Source organism: Triticum aestivum, chromosome 7D (genome assembly GCF_018294505.1).
Source record: "Triticum aestivum cultivar Chinese Spring chromosome 7D, IWGSC CS RefSeq v2.1, whole genome shotgun sequence".
Lineage (NCBI taxonomy): Eukaryota > Viridiplantae > Streptophyta > Magnoliopsida > Poales > Poaceae > Triticum > Triticum aestivum.
The window spans coordinates 557111109-557133685 of record NC_057814.1 but is presented as its reverse complement, the minus strand read 5'-3'; the positions used below and the strand labels follow the sequence as shown (position 1 = coordinate 557133685).

At 47.3% G+C, this 22577-nt stretch overlaps 2 protein-coding genes across 2 annotated transcripts; both read left to right on the top strand.

Moving 5' to 3' along the window:
• The first annotated feature begins 2502 nt into the window (after positions 1 to 2502).
• On the top strand, positions 2503 to 6844 carry LOC123167864 (protein SCO1 homolog 1, mitochondrial). Its single transcript, XM_044585724.1, has 7 exons — positions 2503 to 2726; positions 2841 to 3089; positions 3322 to 3412; positions 4289 to 4501; positions 5179 to 5268; positions 5467 to 5599; positions 6438 to 6844. The coding sequence occupies exons 1-7, from the start codon at positions 2643 to 2645 to the stop codon at positions 6547 to 6549; spliced, it is 972 nt and encodes a 323-aa protein (XP_044441659.1). The 5' UTR covers positions 2503 to 2642; the 3' UTR covers positions 6550 to 6844.
• A 2004-nt stretch (positions 6845 to 8848) lies between these two features.
• LOC123167458 (non-specific lipid transfer protein GPI-anchored 9) lies at positions 8849 to 11557 on the top strand. Its single transcript, XM_044585297.1, has 3 exons — positions 8849 to 9342; positions 10187 to 10213; positions 11201 to 11557. Exons 1-3 carry the CDS (start codon positions 9021 to 9023, stop codon positions 11323 to 11325), a joined length of 474 nt encoding a protein of 157 aa, XP_044441232.1. The 5' UTR covers positions 8849 to 9020; the 3' UTR covers positions 11326 to 11557.
• The last annotated feature ends 11020 nt before the right edge of the window (positions 11558 to 22577 follow it).

The following is a 22577-nucleotide window of genomic DNA, read 5'->3' as shown; positions in this document are numbered from 1 at the left end:
GCTGAGAGTTAAACCGGAGCATGACCTCGTTGGAATTGATCTGCTGAGTGTTCCATTTGAGGATTTCTTCCAGTTTTACAATCAAAAGGCCCTCGATAAAACAACGATCACTTGCTACTGTCTGTAAGTAGTACTACTTCTGTCATTAAGTCTCTCTATATAGGTCAGCTCTTTCATTGCATGTATTTATACTTATCCTCACTATATTATGCAGATTGAAGATCGCCGAATTGAAGAAAAGACAAATCGGTGATATTGGGTTCATTAACACAAATCTCATAGATGCATATACGGTTGAAAAACATCCCAAAGAAGCCGAGGCCAACTTGCTACAATCGTTGGTATTAAATCAAAACAAAGATATAATACTCTTTCCTTACAACTTCAAGTGAGTGTTACTGTCTTGTGCATATTCGGTTTCCCTTATTAGTCCAGGTTATGGTAATGTTATTGATGACTTATGCATGCATGCGTAGCTTCCACTATATTCTCCTAGAGATTAAGCTTGAGCAGGGAGTAGTAACCGTCTTAGACTCGAGACGAAAAGATCCCCATGACTATGCGAACATGACTCAAATGCTCGAGAAGTAAGTTAAATCGATCATTATCCACCATATCAGCAACTTTGTTCATTTCCTGATATCAAGTAATTGTTTTCTTTGTCTGGCAGGGTTTGAAAAAAATTCACCAAAAAACTTCGGGACTGCCGAAGAAGCTGCAATTTAAACACCCGAAAGTAAGTACTATAGTAGCATGTTCCGCGCATCTCCTAGTGATTCAAGCGCTAGTTTCATCAATACCATTTAGCATGCTTGCTTATCAGTTTGATTGACCTCTATTTCTTGTAAAGTGGTTGTGGCAGGAACCCGAGAATAATTACTGTGGATACTACGTTTGCGAGTCCATCCGCTACACGACCTGTGAGCGGGGCTACACTGAAGAACAATATGAAGTGCGTAAGCAATAATATTCACAATTTTATTTTATTACCATCATTTGTGTTGAGTTTCATTTATTCATATATATGTATTGACCCCCTTCTTCAAATTAGATGTTTCGGAAGCGGGATGAACTCCTAGCAGAAGATCGTATGCGAGGAATTCAAGAGGAATTGGCGGCATTCTTCCTTGACCACGTGATCGCTGAAAACGGAGAATACTATGTGGACCCTGTGTTCCTACAATTTAATTAGGAGATTGTATTGTAAGATATAATTATTGTATATATGTAGCCGGTAGTGTCGGATAGATATACGAGAACTTGTTGTTCGACCAATATCTCGGAGAAGGAGAGGTGGTCGATATCACTTCTCTGTGTATGCATATGTTCATGACGATCTTCTGTTTTCTTCATTTGATTACTAGCTAGCGTGTCTACTCCTCTCCATACGTATATAGTACGTAGCGTCGACCAAGCACGGAGATAAGAGAGGACACTTCTCTCTATTAATTAGCTAGCTAACACAATATATGAAACACCTAAATTAACCCCCCAAAACCCCTAAACCACCCCCTTTCAAAAAAAACAAAAACCTCAGCTCCTGCCAGCTGCTGACGCGTGGATGCCTATTGGTCCCGGTTGGTGACACCAACCGGGACAAAAGGCCCTGCCTATTGGTCCCGGTTGGTGGCACCAACCGGGACCAAAGGCCCTCCTGCCTGGGCTCCCCGCACCGGCCACGTGGACGGCCTTTAGTCCCGGTTCGTGTAAGAACCGGGACTAAAGGTCTAGGGCATTAGTAACGACCCTTTAGTCCCGGTTCCAGAACCGGGACTAAAGGCCCTTATGAATCGGGGTAAAAGCCCCTTTTCCTACTAGTGGGCCCTGGCCATGCTGGCATGCCACATAGGCTATGGATATGTTCGTGTACGTGAAATGTGACCGTATACGAACGCCCGTGCAAGTTTGATGACCGGAAAAACGTATTTTACAAGTTTGTGCACCAAACTGATCGTCGACGTGCAAGTTCTATGACTTCCGATGTATTTACCTCGTCTCACTGAATGCGAAATATGGTAGCTGCGTAAAGTAAAGGCTTGGTAGTATATAAGGCTTTGCTACTGAGTAGGGCATTTTGGAGACCGAGCTCCATGAAGCCCTTTATTTTATAAAATTCAAAATTCATAAATTTTGGTTTCAAAAAATTCTGAAAACAAATACACATGTATGCGAGGATGTAAAGTGTATGTGTGAAAAATTTTAGGATGAAATACCTTGAATTGAGAGTTGCACAAAAAAAATCATGGACTTTAAAGATGAACATTTTACACATGCTAAAAAGCCCATGATTTGTCTTTTTTGCGTAGCTCACGTTTTAACGTATTTCGACCTAAAAAATTGCACACATGTACATTATGTATCTAGGTATACGTGTATTTATTTTCAGAATTCTTTGAAACATAAAAGTTCGATTTTTGAAGTTTTCAAATAAAGGCCTCCATGGAGCCCAAAATATTATGCCCACCCTGATCTTTTTGCGGCCCATCCATAAAGTAAAGGCCTGGAAGCCCGAAGCCCTCACTTGCTAAACAAGTAAGAAAGTTTGCTCCAAACCCCGGCGGCGCCGTCTCCTCCTCCCGCACCTCCGCCGCCGCGTCACACGGAAGCGAGAGACACAGCAGGAGACAACGACGGCGACGGCGATGAGGAGTCACGCGCTCCAGCTCGTCGCGCGCGCGGTGCGCGCCTCCGCTCCCCGTCCCCATCCCCAGCGCCATCTCCATCAGGTGAGCACGAGCCCCGCCCGTCCCAAATCTGTCGTCCCGCCGTTCCTCTTCTGTCGCTAAATCAGCGGATGGATGTGTTTGTCTGTGTGTGTGTGCGTCTTCTTCGCGTGGCAGGTCGCCGCGCTGAGAGCGTCGACGGGTTTCTTCTCGACCGAAGCCGCCGCTGGCGCATCTGCGGCTGCTACTGCCGGCGCGGCGCAGGGCGGGTCGAAGTCCGCTGCGGCTGCTGCCGCGTCTTCTGGCGCGGCGCAGGCCGCTTCGAAGCCCGCGGCGGTGGCGTCGGGCTCTGACGGCGGTGGCGGAGGGAGCGGGCGGGATGGGAAGTCGCAGCAAGGGGACTCCGGCAAGTCTGTCCGAGGAGGGGTAAGCTGTGTTTCAGACGCCCTCCATTTCTTTTTACATGTGTGCTTTGCTGTGTGATGCGGGTTCTGAGTCAGAACTACTGAAACTTGTGCGCTGCCGAAATGTGGAACCAAGAGATTTAGGAGCAGTGATCCTTTGAATATGAGGCACCAGAAATGGGCCATTTCTGCCTTATGTTACTGAAAGTGCTAGTCGAGGAGTAATTCTCAATGGTTATGTTGCTTGCTTGCAGCCCGTCTCATGGTTGAGTTTTCTTCTGCTTCTTGTGACCGGAGGAGGAATCATAGTGTACTACGACAAGGAGAAGAAGCGTCACATTGAAGGTAGATTACTATGGTGAGTTAGTATAGTTTTATTTTGCGTGGATCTCTTCACGTAGGGGGATTGTGATCATGTTTCAACTCGCAGTAGTGGGATATTAGTACTGCCAAGAGAAACTCTGTTGTGATACCATTTCAGATAGAAAGTTGGAATGCATAGCAGTTCCATACCTTTGGAGAAGATATCTATAATCCCAGGCAGCTTAAGGCTTAAGGGGGGGCAAGTCTGAGATGAATTTTACAGTGATAGCAATTTCATAGTATCCTCTTTTGATTCTTGTTGTAAAGCACGATTGGACGAACTGACAGAAGGATCTATTTTTGATGCTATATCTGCAGATTAATCAGTTCTGATGTTTCTGACTGTAATACACTCTTCCACCTGAGAATCGGGTATTTCTAGCTGCTACCTCTGTGAATATGCAGAATAGTATCATATTTTGCTTCCTTTACTAAAGCGTGGATAGACAAACTGACAAAACAATTTATTAACCTATTTTTAATGCTACACCTGCTGATTAATCAATTCTTTTGGTATTTCGTATCAATACTCTTCTGCCTGAGAAACAATATTTCTAGCTCCATCCAACTCTATCATGTGATCATGCAGATAGTGACTCATACCAGACATAAGTCCATTTAGGTCCGAGGTGCTCGATGTTAGTATGTTCTGCTATTTTATCTGTGCATTTTGACATGACGCTTCCCTTAATTGAGAAAAAAAAAACAATTTATTTATCGAATGTGGGGCAGGCCGATGCTACCATGTCTTTTTACTAACTTGTTGTGGAAGTGCCATCCATACGCAAAGCAATTTACTCCTTAAACTTCTATGTTGTTGTATCTAGCATGACTAATCTCTTGTCCCTTGTTTCTCAGAGCTGAAGAACAGTACGAATTCAGTGAAGCCAGCACAATCAGTAGGAACTGCTGCTATTGGCGGTCCATTCACTCTTCTAAATCATGATGGGAAAACTGTCACTGAAAAGGATTTCTTGGGTAAATGGACGCTGCTATATTTTGGTTTCACACACTGCCCTGACATTTGTCCAGATGAACTCCAGAAGATGGCTGCTGCTATTAACAAAATCAGTAAGTCAATTCAATCTTGCTTTGCCTAGAACTGTTGTGTACGGAGTTAATCATAAAGCATACTTATCAGATTTTCATCAAGCTAATCTGTTATTGGGCAATGAATCAGTTTAATTGTCAGTTTATGACTGTCTCATTGATAACCTGCAAAAACTGTTTTTGTATGAAAATTGTATGATGATGCACATACGTGTTTGTTGGCACATGACCATGGCAGAAGGAATTTGTGTACCACCCATATCTTTATCTTACATAACACTGGTGATCGGTAGAGTACATAAATGAATTGGTTGTTTCTGTTTCCCCCCTCACTGAAGCCCAACCCCAATAAATTTGGTTAAACATAACACCTCAACTATGTCAGGTCGGATGTAATCCAGTTACCCTGTATTGTGGAAATATAACTTTAGAGCCCCAACGGACATAAGGATGTGATTGTTTTACCTGCTTTAGACTTTCAGCTACATGTACATCTGTACTCAGCCTGCATGTACTGTGTAACACATATTATGCCACAGTGAAGTTTCAGGATATAGTTTGATTTGCCGTAGTTAAGATTCCAAAAAAGGACAAAAAAAAAAGAAACAAAACAGCACTGGCAGACATAATCATTTTTTTGTTTGATTTTGGATGGTTCCATGGATATCATGATGAAGTTTTGCTTTAATTTGCTTCAGAGGAAAAGGCAAAACTAGAAATTGTGCCAGTATTCATCTCAGTTGATCCTGAAAGAGACACTGTTGAGCAAGTCCATGATTATGTTAAAGGTACGCAATTTCCAGCAGTGGTGGGTTGCTCATTTTGCCACATTCATTAGCTTATTTTTCTGCATGCATTAGAATTTGCTTATCTTTGTTGTTAAGTTTCTGAAACATATTACTATCATATATATATTGAGATTGCTGCGTCACTTTGTATTGTTTTGAGCTGTGATGTCTAACTACTGTCACTTGTCTGTGTTGCAGAGTTCCATCAAGATCTCATAGGACTAACTGGTACCTCTGATGAGGTGAGAAAGGTTGCTCGTGCTTATCGAGTCTACTATATGAAGACAGAGGAGGAGGGTTCTGACTACCTTGTTGATCATTCAATCGTCATGTATGTAACATTCTCTATTATTTTATCACTCTCCTTTGAGTTTTGATTTTATATGTGATTTGCAGTAGATATGCACTAATCAATAGGATAGCAGTTTTACTATATGTAGTAATAACAAAACCAAAAGTAGAAGACCTTCATTAGAGGGAAAACAATTAGGTCGTTCTTACCATTGATAGTTGTCGAACTAAAATGTCTGATGGACCAGCTTGCCTTGTTCAAACGGGGACTTGACCTGGCATACAACATGCTGTTGTCCTTTGTAATAAGGCCAGCTGCAACTAATTAATGTGCCTCCCAAACTGAACCATTCAAGCAGACAATATTTATTGGGTACAACCCATGTGGCACCCATTATAGATCATACTCGTACTTTGCTGTGATGAGGTATGATTATAGGCTGTCCGTCCAGCTACACTGTGGACTCTGTCGCTGTCTCCATTAGTGAGTTGTTCTTCATTTTCACTAACTTTTATATCCATCTACTATAATGAGGGTTGATTATGGTGTTGAATGTACTTCATTTTAAGTTGTTTAGTCGAGAGATGATTAATCATGTCTAGGGAGTGTGTACCACCAAAGAGGTATTTTCAGCCTATCTATCACGAAGTTGAAATATCATGACTGACGTGAAATGCAGAGAGTAGGCACCACTACTGACTAAGTTTACCAAGAATTAGCAATGAGCAAGTTGGTTGTTGGATGTTGGTTTATCCCCTTTTTCTTGTGGGGTGTAGACTAGGGACCGACCTGATGTTCGTTGAGGATGCCGTCGTTTCGCATTGGTAGTACACGCACGTTAAATGCTGACTACATGGTTGGTTATCTACCTGTGCAGGTACCTGATGAACCCGAAAATGGAGTTTGTCAAATTCTTCGGCAAGAACTACGACGAAGACACCCTTGCCGAGGGCATCATCAAAGAGGTCCGAGAGCACAAGAGGAGCTGAGCTGAAATCACGCGCACCATTTCGTCTCGGTTGCCATTTAGAACTTACTATATCCTTGAATAAACAAACTCTGACTCCGATGCTGCTGCTGCTGCTAGTTCACGCGTTTTGGAACGGCAGGACCCTTAGGATATCGCACTCTCCCTTTTCTAAATCTTGAAGCCTCTTTGTTGTGGCAGATTTTGTTGCACCCGCGATGTTTCGCACTTTTGCTAGCGTGACAAGTGAAGGTGCTACTTTGACTCTTGTGTTAATGTATAAGTGCTCTGTTGAGCGATGAGATTTGCTGGGGAAATGATCGCTGCTACTTGCTAGTAGTACGTTAAAATTTCTTCTCGTCTGTGATTGTTCGTCAGCAGTATGTATAAATGTGCACTGGTCAAACGTGCCCGGTTCACGTGTTGGCATGGAAAAATGGCACGAGGAAAAGCCTCTGCGCGTGGTTTCTTCACGTGGAATCGATTGGCCATCACGGTGGGCAGGCACGTTCCTCCGCTCCGCGGCGCCGTCCGTTGGAACTTTGCGCGTCTTCGTCGTCCGTGAGGAGCACAGATTCAGGTGGAGACCTTTCGCATGCAGAGCAGCCCCGTGTCGTCGTCTCTGCGCGGCCGGCGATCGAGACGAGACGTCCCGCCACGGCTGCTCTGCTGCGCAGCGCTGTCAGGTCAGACCGCCAGGCAAGGCCGCCCACGACGAATTCGTCCCCGCGGCTCGGTCGCAAGTTTGAACCGAACCGACCCCGAGTCGCAACCACGTATTGTTCGTTTCCTCCTCTCGAAGGAGGAGGAAAGGCGTGACGCGGACAGGCTAAAGCTCGTGTGTTCTTCTAAAACAGATTTCGTACCCGTGATGCAGCAGTCGCACAATCATTTCCTATACTTGGTCAAAATCTAGATATGCATGGTATAGAAAGAAAGAATACTTTTAATTATTATTTTTGCAGGAGAACTTCAGATACATTCATCATCTCTCACAGTAGTGCAAGGAACACCAAAAATAGCAAAAAAAAATGCATGCAGGTCCGTATACCACCCAGTGACAACTACAAGCACCGGAAGAGAGCGTCGCTCTGATCGCCCCTCCCTTATTGAAGCCGAGCAAAACATTCCGTAGTAGATCATCGGGAAGTCGTCATGTTAAGGTCGTATAAGACAGGTCGGAATAGCAATCGCCGCCGAGGAAAAGAAGCGTATATCGAAAGGATCCAAATTGTAGACACACGAACAGAGAATGGATCAACGGGGATCCGTCAAAGTCCAACACCGACCGGATCCCGCGAGGTCCGCCGAAGACACACCTTCACACAGCGACGGAGACATACCCTAGGCTGCCCAGGTGGCGGCCTGGGTTTCTTCATGCACTGTGGCAAATTTTCTATTGTTTAACACCGTAGAAAGTATTTGGCCTGGGTCTTGGCTGGGGCATGCCTTCATCCTGACGGCTCCACATGCCTTCGACGATGCTGGACGCATCGCCGGGACGAGGGATATAAATGGTGGACTTTATTCCATCTTCAAGAAGCCGCCACCGCCTCATATTGCTGAGCAGGTTACAATTCCATCTTCAGGTAGCCGCCGCCGCCTCATTTTCCGGAGTAGGTTACAAAATGTAATAGACATGAGAGGTTTGATTTAGAATAAATCTAGAATTTTAATCAATGTAAAGCAGGTTCTTATATTGTGGGACGAAGGAAATAACAATTTGACTTTACACCATTCTAGATAGAATACGAGAGAGCATTCGTCGCATTTATGAAAAAAGATTTTACAACCTTTGAATTTGAATCACAAAAGGGAGAATATCTGGTGCTACCATCCCTTTTGGTGCTACCATGATACCGTTTCAAAGAACTCAATTTTAAATGTTTCTCAAAAATTCTGAAAAAATCATGGATGTCCACATCACATGAGTGTACAACTCCTAAAAAAAATTCAAATCAAAATTAGAAATACACATTGAGAAAAAAAAGACAAATCCAGCGTGAATAGTGTCACAAAAAGACGAAAGTCAAAACACTACTATTCACATTCGATTTTGTCTCTCTCTTTTTTTTTTTCTTAATGTGCATTTCGATTTTGGACCTGAAATTTCTAGGAGTTGTAGCGACATCCCTTGTGAACATTCACATTTGTTTTCAGAATTTTTTGAAGCAACTAAAATTGTTTTTTTCTTCGAAATGGTACCGTTGGAGCATTTCGGAGTTGGTATCACCTGCTGGAGTAGGCTGCCAAGTGTCGATGCCCATTTCTCGAAACCCGAAAAGTCGAGATCGGAAACCACGAAGGAGCACCGTTCGCCGCTGGACGTTGTCTTCTCTCGGAACACGCGGCGCACTCCTCTCGTAAAAGCGGCACCAACCCTCTGTATCTGTAGACGGTGCCAGAGTCCACGCTCCGGAAGAAAAAGGCACCACCTTTGTTCGCCCTTCTCCTCTCCCTCGTGACACCACTCCCAGAGAAAGAGAGAGACAGATGGCGATGCGGGCGGTGGCGGTGCTGCTGCTTCTGGCGGTGGCGAGCGTGCTGGCGGCGGGCGCGGCGGCGCAGTCGACGGGCACGCCGGCGTGCGCGTCCAAGCTGACGGGCTGCGCCGGCTACATGAACGGCACGGACGCGCAGAAGCCGCCGGAGACCTGCTGCGGCCCGCTCCGGGACGCCGTGAAGAACGAGAAGCCCTGCCTCTGCGCGCTCTACGCCTCGCCCGAGATCTTCAAGGCCTTCAACATCAACGTCACCGACGCGCTCCGCCTCTCCAAGCGCTGCGGCGTCTCCGAGGACGTCAGCAGCTGCCCCAGTAATCCACCCGCCCCTCCCCCTCCCTCTCCTTTTCTTGCGAATTTTTTTTACCGCATTTCAGAAGATGCGATTTGGTCTTCCCGATTCCGGTTTAGGAATTTGCTTGGATCAGTTAATTGTAGATGCTGAAGTAGCAATGCATGTTTGATCTGACGATGGTGGAAATTACTGCTGAATTTCGTGATCAATCTTTCTAAGCAACTAATAAAGATTAGCTAAGATGTAGGCTAGTAGGCAGATCAAAATGTGCAAAGGGATGGAAGAAAAAAATCCCCTGTTTGAACTTTTAGTTTCTGTTATCCAAGTAATGGGAAACGGGTTGATCCTGATCTGGTCTCGAAGAAAACCCGCTAGTTACGTTTATGCGTTTGTTACTTCGTCGTGGGTGTCGTATGGAAGTTGGTCTTTAGCAATTCTGCTGACTGTCGCCATCAAAATGGCTGTATAGAAGGAAAAAAGCAAAATCTAGATGTGAAATCTCGGACCAGATTGCTTGCAATGGAGAAACAAAGAAGGGTTTGGAGGCATCAAGAGTGCCAGATGCCCCCATCTTGCCCACTCCAGATGTGGTGCTAATCTTAGTTAAATCCAGCGACTTATTGGTGTCAATTTGTCAGATTATGCTATGGGGACATTAGTCTAAGCCCAGTCTTGGATGCATTGTTTTATCCATTTTACTTTGCGGTGGTTAAACCGGTTCTGAAAATTATCTAGTTTGACCTGTACTTGTCCAACTCTCATAATCTATTCTTTGACCATGGCAGTAGCTGGCATTTTGTTCTGATAATTTCAGTATATATATTACTGCCGTTTGCTGATCTCGTCGCATTTTCAATTCACAGGCACCTCTCTGACGAAGTCTCCTCCAGGTAATATATACCTGTCATGCTTTCTAAAGAGTACTACTAGTATACTGATTATACTAGCCACTTGCTATGCTTAGCTGCCCTGTTGTCTGAATCGTGACACTTTGCCAGCTGAACCTTGGCTGGTTAAAGAATGATTTCTGATACCACGGCGGCAAATTGATGCGAGCCACGTTAGTTAGTTTATTAGTTGTAGAAAACAACTCGTGTTGGTCGGTTATCCGGTGATTGTGGCTGCTTGCAATTATACTATATGGGGAAAATATATTATAGAACCAAATCACTCTATTTGCATTTAGTCATATGAGCATAGGATGTGGGCATGTGCTATGGCCTATGAAACATTTACTTTTGGGAAACTAGACACTGCATGTGAGAAGAGTTAAGACATATTCAGACTTTGGAGTCAATTCATGGCGAGAGATACACAAATGTGCACCAGACGGGCTTGAATTTTCCTTTCCCGTCAGGCATGTAAGGGTAGTAGACATGGTCCCAAGGGTTGATGTGGACAACAGTGCAGCGCATCCATTTGCAGATGTGGTCATTGTATGTATTCGTCCATTTGGAAACATGTTCATGGCAACGCGATAAATGCATTGCATTACAAAGTAGGAATTGGCAGTATTTGTCCGCTGGAATTTATTTGACGTAGATCTGGCTTTAAGCCTCACCAAACAACCGCAATCTGTGCAAGTTTAGCATCGTTTAGGACTTGGATGCAACCTATTAGTAGTACGCCTTGTTCCACTCACTGTATCTGAAAATTGAAACTGAAGCTTCATATCAAGTGCCAGCATGATCATATTTTCTCATTTAAAAATTAAACCATCAAGGCGAAATTCAGTTCAGTTGATTATTAGCCCAAAACACAGCTAAAACCTGATCTCCAGGCAGGAAAAGACCCTCTGTTTGACCCCATCTTTGTTCTCAACAGCAAAAATTAAATAAAATTGCATGACCTCACAAACATCTTCCTGTTGGTTGCAGGTTCGAGTTCTTCTCCATCAGGTGGCGCTCCATCAGGTGGCAAGAGCGCCGGGCACCCTACCATGTCGGCCAGCTTCGCGGGGCTGATGAGCCTCTTCCTGGTCCTGTGGTCTGCACTGGCATAAGAAATCGGCGATTCGGCATGCTAGACATGTTCTTCTTTCGGCTTATATCCCATGGTAGATGAGCTGCAGCTCTGGTGGTAGTTCTTGGTGGTGTCGCCGCGTTTGTTTTTGCTGTGTATTGGTTGGTGTTGCCAGTTCAGTAGACTTGCTGTGAATAAGGATTTCGGCACTCTCTTCAGACCTGTGATGACCAGAGCAGAGTGGGCATTGTGTGAGACGTATTTCGGCTTCACTATTTTCTTTTCTTTTGTATTTGTGCTAATGAGAGGATCTTTTTTAAAGAATAGGGCACCGCCTTGGCCCCATTTTATAAATGAGACCAAAACAAGTCGCAGCAGTAGGTTATCGTACTCGGGATGGGCACAAGCGCCAACATCCAGAAATCAAGAGAGAAATTCAGGAACAGGGCAACCGCCCCAGACCCATTTTACATAGAACCTCTAAGACTACCTTGGGAGTAACATAGATGATACCTACAAAACTACCCATAGTGGGAGTAACATAGATGATACCTACGAAAAAAAAAGATGTGGCGGCTAATTAATGAGGAGAGAGACAAATTGAGTACTACCTCCGTCCTGGTTTATTGGTCTTCATCATAATATGTGTCAAATTTTAACCATAAATTTAATTAGCAAAATGTTCATGCATGTCATAAAAAATTATATCATAAAAAATTATGTTCAAATACGAATTCAACGATATAATTTTTACTACCATGCACTAACATTTTGTCAGTTAAATTTTTGATCAAATTCAGCACAAATTACAAAGGGGACTAATAAACCAGGACGGGGTAGTAACATAACTAGTTACTCAGACTATGAATAATATCACACTTACCAAGGCAAGATGAGACTACAACCTAATAAATGAAGTGTTGCATGACACCACACATAAGTTACTCCCCACTATGAGTACTCCCTCCGTCTAGGTGAGTAAGTCATCTTAGGTTGTGCACCGTGACCAAGGAGGAGGGGAAAATGAGAGAACTTAATGTTTACTTGCTAATTAATAGCATTGCATGCAGTGAACTAACCACTGCATGTCGTGTTTGGTAGTCTCAAGTCATTAAAATCATGCACACCCCACATATCTTATACACCTAGACGGAGGGAGTAGTCTAAAGAGGGGAGAAGGGGGAGGGCCACCCGGCTGACAGAAGGGTTACATGCATATGTGGGCACCATAGCATCACGCCCCACCCCCACCGCGCAAGCACTCCATCAGAGAAGAACTCGAGAAGGAAGCCGACTCCTTCGTCAGCCTGGATCCGGCCAGAGCAACATAGGCGATCTTCTTGTAAGCTCCCAACCCTGGTAGCCTCCACCAGCTTTATTCGATCTGCTCCAGCGCATAGCACCTTTCATAGGCTGCGCCAGCTTGCAGCACTTCTCAGCACATCCCGCAATCACGGTCAAGGAGTCCCATTAAAACACAAATCATTTCTACGCTTCCAAATGGCCCGGAGAACAGCAACAGTAAGAACATTATCTACAGTTTGCTTTTTATTGCTCAACCACTGTCCAACTGTTGGGAATCGTAGCATAATTTAAAATTTTCCTACGCTCACCAAGATGCATCTATGGAGTCTACTAGCAACGAGGGGAAAGGAGTGGATCTACATACCCTTGTAGATCGCGAGCGGAAGCGTTCCAATGAACGTGGATGACGGAGTCGTACTCGCCGTGATCCAAATCACCGATGACCGAGTGCCGAACGGACGGCACCTCCGCGTTCAACACACGTACGGTGCAGCGACGTCTCCTCCTTTCTTGATCCAGCAAGGGGGAGGAGAGGTTGATGGAGATCCAACAGCACGACGGCGTGGTGGTGGATGTAGCGGCTCTCCGGCAGGGCTTCGCCGAGCTTCTGCGCGCGAGAGAGAGGTGTTGCAGGGGAGGAGGGAGGCGCCAAAGGCTGTAGTGTGCTGCCCTCCCTCCCCCCCCTTTATATAGGCCCCCAAGGGGGGTGCGCAGCCCTTGGAGATGGGATCTCCAAGGGGGGGGCGGCGGCCAAGGGGGGGAAGGCAAGGGGGAACTCCCCCCCTAGGGTTCCTAACCCTAGGCGCATGGGGGGGAGGCCCAAAGTGGCGCCCCAGCCCATTAGGGGCTGGTTCCCCTCCACTTTCAGCCCACGGGGCCCTCCGGGACAGGTGGTCCCACCCGGTGGACCCCCGGGACCCTTCCGGTGGTCCCGGTACAATACCGATAACCCCCGAAACTTTCCCGGTGGCCAAAACTGGACTTCCTATATATAATTCTTCACCTCCGGACCATTCCGGAACCTCTCGTGACGTCCGGGATCTCATCCGGGACTCCGAACAACTTTCGGGTTTCCGCATACATATATCTCTACAACCCTAGCGTCACCGGACCTTAAGTGTGTAGACCCTACGGGTTCGGGAGACATGCAGACATGACCGAGACGCCTCTCCGGTCAATAACCAACAGCGGGATCTGGATACCCATGTTGGCTCCCACATGTTCCACGATGATATCATCGGGTGAACCACGGTGTCGAGGATTCAATCAATCCGTATGCAATTCCCTTTGTCAATCGGTATGTTACTTGCCCGAGATTCGATCGTCGGTATCCCAATACCTTGTTCAATCTTGTTACCGGCAAGTCTCTTTACTCGTACCGCAATGCATGATCCCGTGACTAACGCCTTAGTCACATTGAGCTCATTATGATGATGCATTACCGAGTGGGCCCAGAGATACCTCTCCGTTTACACGGAGTGACAAATCCCAGTCTCGATCCGTGCCAACCCAACAGACACTTTCGGAGATACCCGTAATGCACCTTTATAGTCACCCAGTTACGTTGTGACGTTTGGCACACCCAAAGCACTCCTACGGTATCCGGGAGTTGCACGATCTCATGGTCCAAGGAAAAGATACTTGACATTGGAAAAGCTCTAGCAAACGAAACTACACGATCTTTTATGCTATGCTTAGGATTGGGTCTTGTCCATCACATCATTCTCCTAATGATGTGATCCCGTTATCAATGACATCCTATGTCCATAGTCAGGAAACCATGACTATCTGTTGATCAACGAGCTAGTCAACTAGAGGCTTACTAGGGACAGGTTGTGGTCTATGTATTCACACATGTATTACGATTTCCGGACAATACAATTATAGCATGAATAAAAGACTATTATCATGAACACAGAAATATAATAATAACCATTTATTATTGCCTCTAGGGCATATTTCCAACATTTCGGTCCTCCGTGTTCCGAGGCCATGTCTGTACATGCTAGGCTCGTCAAGTCAACCTAAGTGTATTGCGTGTGTTCCGAGGCCATGTCTGTACATGCTAGGCTCGTCAACACCCGTTGTATTCGAACGTTAGAATCTATCACACCCGATCATCACGTGGTGCTTCGAAACAACGAACCTTCGCAACGGTGCACAGTTAGGGTGAACACTTTCTTGAAATTATTATAAGGGATCATCTTACTTACTACCGTCGTTCTAAGCAAATAAGATGCAAAAACATGATAAACATCACATGCAATCAAATAGTGACATGATATGGCCAATATCATCATGCTCCTTTGATCTCCATCTTCGGGGCACCATGATCATCTTCGTCACCGGCATGACACCATGATCTCCATCATCATGATCTCCATCATTGTGTCTTCATGAAGTCGTCACGCCAACGATTACTTCTACTTCTATGGCTAACGCGTTTAGCAACAAAGTGAAGTAAATTACATGGCGTTATTCAATGACACGCAGGTCATACAAAATAATAAAGACAACTCCTATGGCTCCTGCCGGTTGTCATACTCATCGACATGCAAGTCGTGATTCCTATTACAAGAATATGATCAATCTCATACATCACATATATCATTCATCACATCTTCTGGCCATATCACATCACATAGCACTTGCTGCAAAAACAAGTTAGACGTCCTCTAATTGTTGTTGCAAGTTTTTACGTGGTTTGTAGGTTTCTAGCAAGAACGTTTCTTACCTACGTATGACCACAACGTGATTTGCCAATTTCTATTTACCCTTCATAAGGACCCTTTTCATCGAATCCGTTCCGACTAAAGTAGGAGAGACAGACACCCGCTAGCCACCTTATGCAACTAGTGCATGTCAGTCGGTGGAACCAGTCTCACGTAAGCGTACGTGTAAGGTCGGTCCGGGCCGCTTCATCCTACAATGCCGCCGAAACAAGAAACGACAAGTAGCGGCAAGAAGAATTGGCAAACTCAACGCCCACAACTGCTTTGTGTTCTACTCGTGCATAGTAACTACGCATAGACCTGGCTCTGATACCACTGTTGGGAATCGTAGCATAATTTAAAATTTTCCTACGCTCACCAAGATGCATCTATGGAGTCTACTAGCAACGAGGGGAAAGGAGTGGATCTACATACCCTTGTAGATCGCGAGCGGAAGCGTTCCAATGAACGTGGATGACGGAGTCGTACTCGCCGTGATCCAAATCACCGATGACCGAGTGTCGAACGGACGGCACCTCCGCGTTCAACACACGTACGGTGCAGCGACGTCTCCTCCTTCTTGATCCAGCAAGGGGGAAGGAGAGGTTGATGGAGATCCAACAGCACGACGGCGTGGTGGTGGATGTAGCGGGTCTCCGGCAGGGCTTCGCCGAGCTTCTGCGAGAGAGAGAGAGGTGTTGCAGGGGAGGAGGGAGGCGCCCAAGGCTTAGATCTTGCTGCCCTCCCTTCCCCCCACTATATATAGGGCCAAGGGAGAGGGGGGGGCGCAGCCTTGCCCCTTCCTTCAAGGAAGGGTGCGGCCAGGGGGGAGTCCTTCCCCCCCAAGGCACCTCGGAGGTGCCTTCCCCCTTTAGGACTCTCCCTTCTTTCTTATCTCTTGCGCATGGGCCTCTTGGGGCTGGTGCCCTTGGCCCATATAGGCCAAGGCGCACCCCTTACAGCCCATGTGGCCCCCCGGGGCTGGTGGACCCTCGGACCCCTTTCGGCACTCCCGGTACAATACCGATAAAGCGCGAAACTTTTCCGGCGACCAAAATAAGACTTCCCATATATAAATCTTTACCTCCGGACCATTCCGGAACCTCTCGTGACGTCCGGGATCTCATCCGGGACTCCGAACAACTTTCGGGTTTCCGCATACATATATCTCTACAACCCTAGCGTCACCGGACCTTAAGTGTGTAGACCCTACGGGTTCGGGAGACATGCAGACATGACCGAGATGCCTCTCCGGTCAATAACCAACAGCGGGATCTGGATACCCATGTTGGCTCCCACATGTTCCACGATGATATCATCGGGTGAACCACGGTGTCGAGGATTCAATCAATCCGTATGCAATTCCCTTTGTCAATCGGTATGTTACTTGCCCGAGATTCGATCGTCGGTATCCCAATACCTTGTTCAATCTCGTTACCGGCAAGTCTCTTTACTCGTACCGCAATGCATGATCCCGTGACTAACGCCTTAGTCACATTTAGCTCATTATGATGATGCATTACCGAGTGGGCCCAGAGATACCTCTCCGTTTACACGGAGTGACAAATCCCAGTCTCGATCCGTGCCAACCCAACAGACACTTTCGGAGATACCCGTAATGCACCTTTATAGTCACCCAGTTACGTTGTGACGTTTGGCACACCCAAAGCACTCCTACGGTATCCGGGAGTTGCACGATCTCATGGTCTAAGGAAAAGATACTTGACATTGGAAAAGCTCTAGCAAACGAAACTACACGATCTTTTATGCTATGCTTAAGTTGGGTCTTGTCCATCACATCATTCTCCTAATGATGTGATCCCGTTATCAATGACATCCTATGTCCATAGTCAGGAAACCATGACTATCTGTTGATCAACGAGCTAGTCAACTAGAGGCTTACTAGGGACAGGTTGTGGTCTATGTATTCACACATGTATTACGATTTCCGGACAATACAATTATAGCATGAATAAAAGACTATTATCATGAACACAGAAATATAATAATAACCATTTATTATTGCCTCTAGGGCATATTTCCAACACCAACAATATCCAGGAACTGGGGATTTGTATTACCACCAGTAATCTGATGCATACACCTCCAGATCTCCCAAGCCACAGTACACTCAAAGAACAAGTGAGTGCATGATTCAGGCTCCGAGCAAAACACACATCAAATATCATCTACAGTCTGTCTTTTAGATAGGTTGTCTGTAGTAAGCAACCTATCATGAGCAAGCAACCAGAGAAAAATATGAATTCTAGGAGGCACATGGATTTGCCAAACAAAAAGCACAAAAGTAGGCACAATCCCTCTAAAATGCAAAACTGCATATAAAGAAGTGTAAACCCCCTTGGAGTCTAATTTCCAAATGAGGGAAACCCTCATCCTCAAACAGAGATAAGGATTGAGCAATACTAAGAAGATCAGACCATTGATGGAGTAGTCTCTCATCAAAACATCTTCTAAAAGTAACTCTAAGATTAGTCCCGTCCCAAGCATGAGCAATAGTAATCTTTTGCTCATTGAAAATGGCATAAAGCTCCCAGAATTGGATAGCAAGGCTACATGTATCAAACCATTGATCCTCCCAAAACTTCACCCTCTTCCCGTTTCTGTCAGCCCAGTGGGAACCAGGGTACCACGGGTCATCTGCCTACGGACTAGAAAGGACGTCGCGAAGCCAACAGCCTCGCGAGCGCCTTGCCCCGCAAGGGGCTTCCCCTACAAAGGACTTCATCAAGACCACCATCGCAGCAGGCAGCCTCGCGAGGTGCCCTTCCGCGAGGCTTCCCGAGGAGCCCCCGCATCGCGGGTGACATCTCCAAGGCAGGCGCCAGCCTGTGCGGTCAGGGCAGTTTCCCCTTTGGTGCTAAGGGGGCAGCTACGCCTGCCTGCCCCCAAAGCAAGTCCCAAAGGTTCCCCCTTCGGTGAAAGAAGACCAAGATGGTGGCGCGGCAGGACGGAGGTCATCGTGGAGCCCCTGGCGCGTCACGGATAACACTTTAGTAGGCAAAGACCACCCTTTGTCAGGATAAACACCGGCGCCTGTCCCCTTTCAAATTGCCGCCCTATGCTAGCCCTTTCTCGCTCATATTTTCGGGAAGAGGCCCAAGGCACCTATAAAAGGGGCAGAGCGACCATCGTAGTAGAGGATCAACTCTTGATCAACCCTAGCGTCATTGCTGGCCTTCCAAGAGCTTCGGCTCACCTTGTAGCTCCCAGAGCATAGTCCACAAACAATACAACAAAGCAGGAGTAGGGTTTTACACCGCACGGTGGCCTGAACCTGGGTAACTCGTTGTGTTCTCGTCCTGCCTAGCTCGTTACCTCGTAGACGTGAAACAAGCCCCCAGAGCTCGAACCAGGGTTTTGGAGGATCCCGTGGCTCAGAATCAATCCCTCGACAGTTTCCAACCTGCCAGTTGTATCCAAACTTGGCAGCTTGGGCAGGCCATATGAAGCATGTATGGTAGGGCAGGCAAAAATATTAGGAGAACATGTATCATACTTAAAATCTACAATTTGTTTCCAAATCTTTCCTTCTGCTGTTCATGCCTTTTAACCCAAGAGGATAGGAGGCATAAATTCACATAAGCAAGGTTAGGAATACCAAGACCACCAAATTCCTTTTTCATAATCAGCAGCTCAATGTTAGCAAGATGGTACTTAAATGCCCATCATAACTATCCCCAAAACAATGAGCCAACTGAGAATTCATAAGAGAGATGACCCACTTGGGAAATCTAATAAAACTAAAAAGATAAGTGGGGATAATGGCCATACATGCTTTAACAAGCACCAGCCTCTTGGCTGGGGATAGGAGTCTTCCTCTCCACCCAGTCCCTCTACTAGGGTTTTATCCAGCATAGGCTGCAAATCATCCCCTCTCAACCTGGAGTGGTGCAAAGGAACATCTAAATATTTCATTGGCGACTCCCCTAGTTTGCACCCCTACGGCTTGGGAAACGGTCCAGAAATGCAGTCATAGACATGAAGTGGGATAAAATCACACTTAAGGAAGTTAATCCTAAGGCCAGACAACTGCTCAAAACAAGATAAAAACCATTATAAATTCTGAGCAGTTTCAAGCTTGCCATCAATGAAAATAAGGGTATCATCTGCATATTGTAGACTAATTACCCCGTTAGGATACAACCTAGCTATCAGCCCTCTAAGATGAGAGTGTTGAGCAGCTCTAGTGGGCATCCTAACAAATACATCAGCCACAAGGTTAAAGAACGGGGGAATAGGGCCCGTCTCATACCTTTAGTGGCAACGAAGAAATGGTTATTAACATTATTGATTTTGACTCCAACAGAAGCCTTATCCAGTAAGGAATGAACCAAATTAACCCACTTAGACTAAGGCCCCTATGAGCCAGCATCTTAAGAAATTCATGACTAACTTTATATGCTTTTTCATAGTCTAATTTAAAAATGAAACAGGGGTTTTATGTGCTACTGCATCATGATAATTTCATAACCACACTCTCAACAATATACCTCCCCTTGAAGAGAAATCAAATCATCATAAATTGGTCCTAACCTATTGGTGGCACACTTGATAAAGATTTTTTTACTACAATTAGTTAAAGCAATGGCCGCTTCTACGCGTAAGTCGGATGATGGACATGATTTTTAAACCGCATTGGCCACCGTTGGATTGAAGTTAGCGCGTTCGTCCGATGTGACAGCTGGAGCATGTGCACACTTCCTTCAGCAACGCAACGCCCACATCATCTTTCTCCTCTTTATCTTGCATCCTCCACGCCCAGCGCTTCTCTCTGCAGCCAACAACGATGATGCATAACGAACCGTGGCACCTACTCCGGCGAACTCGCAGCACCGGCGTCGCCGGCGAGCACTCCAATACAACACCGAGTGCTGCATCGCAGCTCCGAGAGTCGGTGGTGACCGCTGCATGGCAGCACCAGGAGCCGCCGCTGCTGCTCCATGGCAGCACCAAGCGCGACAGTCGGCGGAGCTCCAAAGCAACACCGAGGACATCCGACGAAGCTCCATGGAAGCACCGCGCGGCACGGCAAAGCTACAATGCAACACTAATGGGTACCCGGCGTCCGGCGAAGCTCCATTGAAGCTCCATGGCAACACCGCGTCGACGAGGGCTTCAATGCAGCACCGGCAGCCGGCGACGAGGGCTTCAATGCAGCACCGGTGGCCGGTGACGAGGGCTTCATCGCAGAAGCGGCGGCCCGACGGCGTCACACCCCATCCGGCATGCAGCACTGGCGAGTGGGTTCTAGTCTTGTAGTGCCGCGAAAGTTGCAACGCAGCACGCCAGACGCTCACCCTCCGCGGCGCCGGCGACGCTCTGCAGCAGCAGCCCCGCTGCATCGAAGCGGCTGGTCCTTCACAGCACCACGACGGCTCCGGCAGGAAGCACCAGTGGCTCGCTTCTTTGCAGCATGCCGAGCTGACGGTCGGCTCGCCACAAAACACCATCCGGCTTGCCGGTTGCCGCTGGTGCCCCGACTTGCAAAATCGCAGCGGCTCTCGTAAAACTCACCAGTGGGTGAACCTCCTTTACACAACTTGTGGATTCCTGTAGTGAAGCGCCCGTGACGAGCGGTGGTTGTACGGGCTAAGGGAGCACCAGCTCATGGAAGGAGAGACGCTTGGATATATAAGAGAGAGAGAGAGAGAGAGAGAGAGAGAGAGAGAGGGGGGAGGAGCTCGCGGATGGGAGCGATGGGAGGCCGAGAAGATAAGGAAGGGAAAGGTAAGCTGTGTGTTGGTCCTGCTGGAACACGTGGCACAAGATGAAGGCGACTTAAAACAGCAAGAAATCAGTCGGTTGAAAAGGAGAGTTTTCCTAAAGCAATAGGTCTGAACTGCTAATAAGAGGATTAATCAAGATTTCGGATTTCGACTCCCAACTAGATCCATGATCCGAAACCCGTCGATCACAAATACCCATCGGTCACATCTCCGGTGCGCGCTCGACCTAACCTAACCTCCTTCCATGGGGATCTCGCCGTCGCCGAGCGACCGCGCCGCCGCTCCGGCCAGGCTGCCGCCGGTGCGGTACTACGTGCCGGCCGTCTGGGAGATAAAGCGGGAGGAGGACCCCGTCCACGACCCAGACTCGCCGCAGTCCCCGAGCCAGGTCGGCGACGACGTGCCGCCGCTGGTGTTCCCCAACCCCAACCCCTCCCCCTCCTGGCTGTCCCGCCGGACGGCGTTCGAGCGCCACCTCCCCGCCACCCACGACGAGCCGCCGCCGCCGGAAGAACCGCCCGCGCGGCGCCCTGAGGAGGAAGACCCGGACCTGTACTACTGCCTCAAAGACCGCGACGACCCCGAGTGCGTGCGCCGGTGCCACGAGGTCCAGAGCAAGCGGTACGCCGTGCACGCGCTGCGGGGGTACAACGCCGACCCCGGCAACGGCGTCAAGTACGAGCTGGTCGAGGGCACCGCGAGGAGCAACAGCATCCTGCTCGGCTGCGCCGAGATCCTCGGCCACGTTGTCTTCATCGTCAGGCCTGCCGCCGCCGGCGGCGGCGGGCGCGACCGGACCTTCTTCGCCGAGGTTCGCCTGCCGAACCATGCCCTCGCCTGCATGATTTCGCTGGACGACGACGGTGACCACTGCCGAGGGGCTGCTGCCGATGACGACGAGCTGTGTCAGTTCTGTAGAAAGGACGTCAGGCACCCGGAGGTGCATCCGGAGCTCAGGAGACCACCTCGTGGGACGTCCTACGGGGTCGTCGTCGGCGAGGGAAACAATCATGAATTGTGATTGATCAAGACCGTGTTTGGTAATCCACCCACTCCTGGAATCCGCGGAGCGAGGAAACCGCAGCTTCATCATTTTCAACTGCAGCTCCGCCGGCTCTGGGAGCAGAGTTGTGGAACGGAGTGATACTGAATAGGGCCTAAAGATTAACGCCCTACTTATCCCTCTAGGATAGATTGACCGAAACAAATATCACACTACTTTGATTATCAATGTATAAACTGCAGGTTAGGAGCAGTTTAATTTCTTCAACAAGAATTGATGCAATATTTTCAGGCAATCCGCATAATCTGCATACGGATTTTAGTTTTGTGTGCCCTTTTGAGCAGATAAATACCACTAATGTTAAAGGTCAATTGGTTGGTAAATTTGGTCATGGTGCTCCTCGTTTGGACCGTGGCGATGTGTAAAAGTCGAACGAAAACACACAGAAAAAATATCCGAGGGAAGAGCAATCGGAGGGTCTAAATGGCACACGGACAAATTACTAACTCTCTGAAGAGAGTCGGAG

Bases quoted from the DNA above. Each gene is read 5' to 3' on its own strand.
- LOC123167864 (XM_044585724.1), top strand. From the start codon at position 2,643: ATGAGGAGTCACGCGCTCCAGCTCGTCGCGCGCGCGGTGCGCGCCTCC. The intron at 5,269-5,466 runs GTACGCAATTTC...TCTGTGTTGCAG, and splicing joins AGTCCATGATTATGTTAAAG to AGTTCCATCAAGATCTCATA. The intron at 5,600-6,437 runs GTATGTAACATT...CTACCTGTGCAG, and splicing joins GTTGATCATTCAATCGTCAT to GTACCTGATGAACCCGAAAA.
- LOC123167458 (XM_044585297.1), top strand. From the start codon at position 9,021: ATGGCGATGCGGGCGGTGGCGGTGCTGCTGCTTCTGGCGGTGGCGAGC. The intron at 9,343-10,186 runs GTAATCCACCCG...TTCAATTCACAG, and splicing joins GGACGTCAGCAGCTGCCCCA to GCACCTCTCTGACGAAGTCT. The intron at 10,214-11,200 runs GTAATATATACC...TGTTGGTTGCAG, and splicing joins TCTGACGAAGTCTCCTCCAG to GTTCGAGTTCTTCTCCATCA.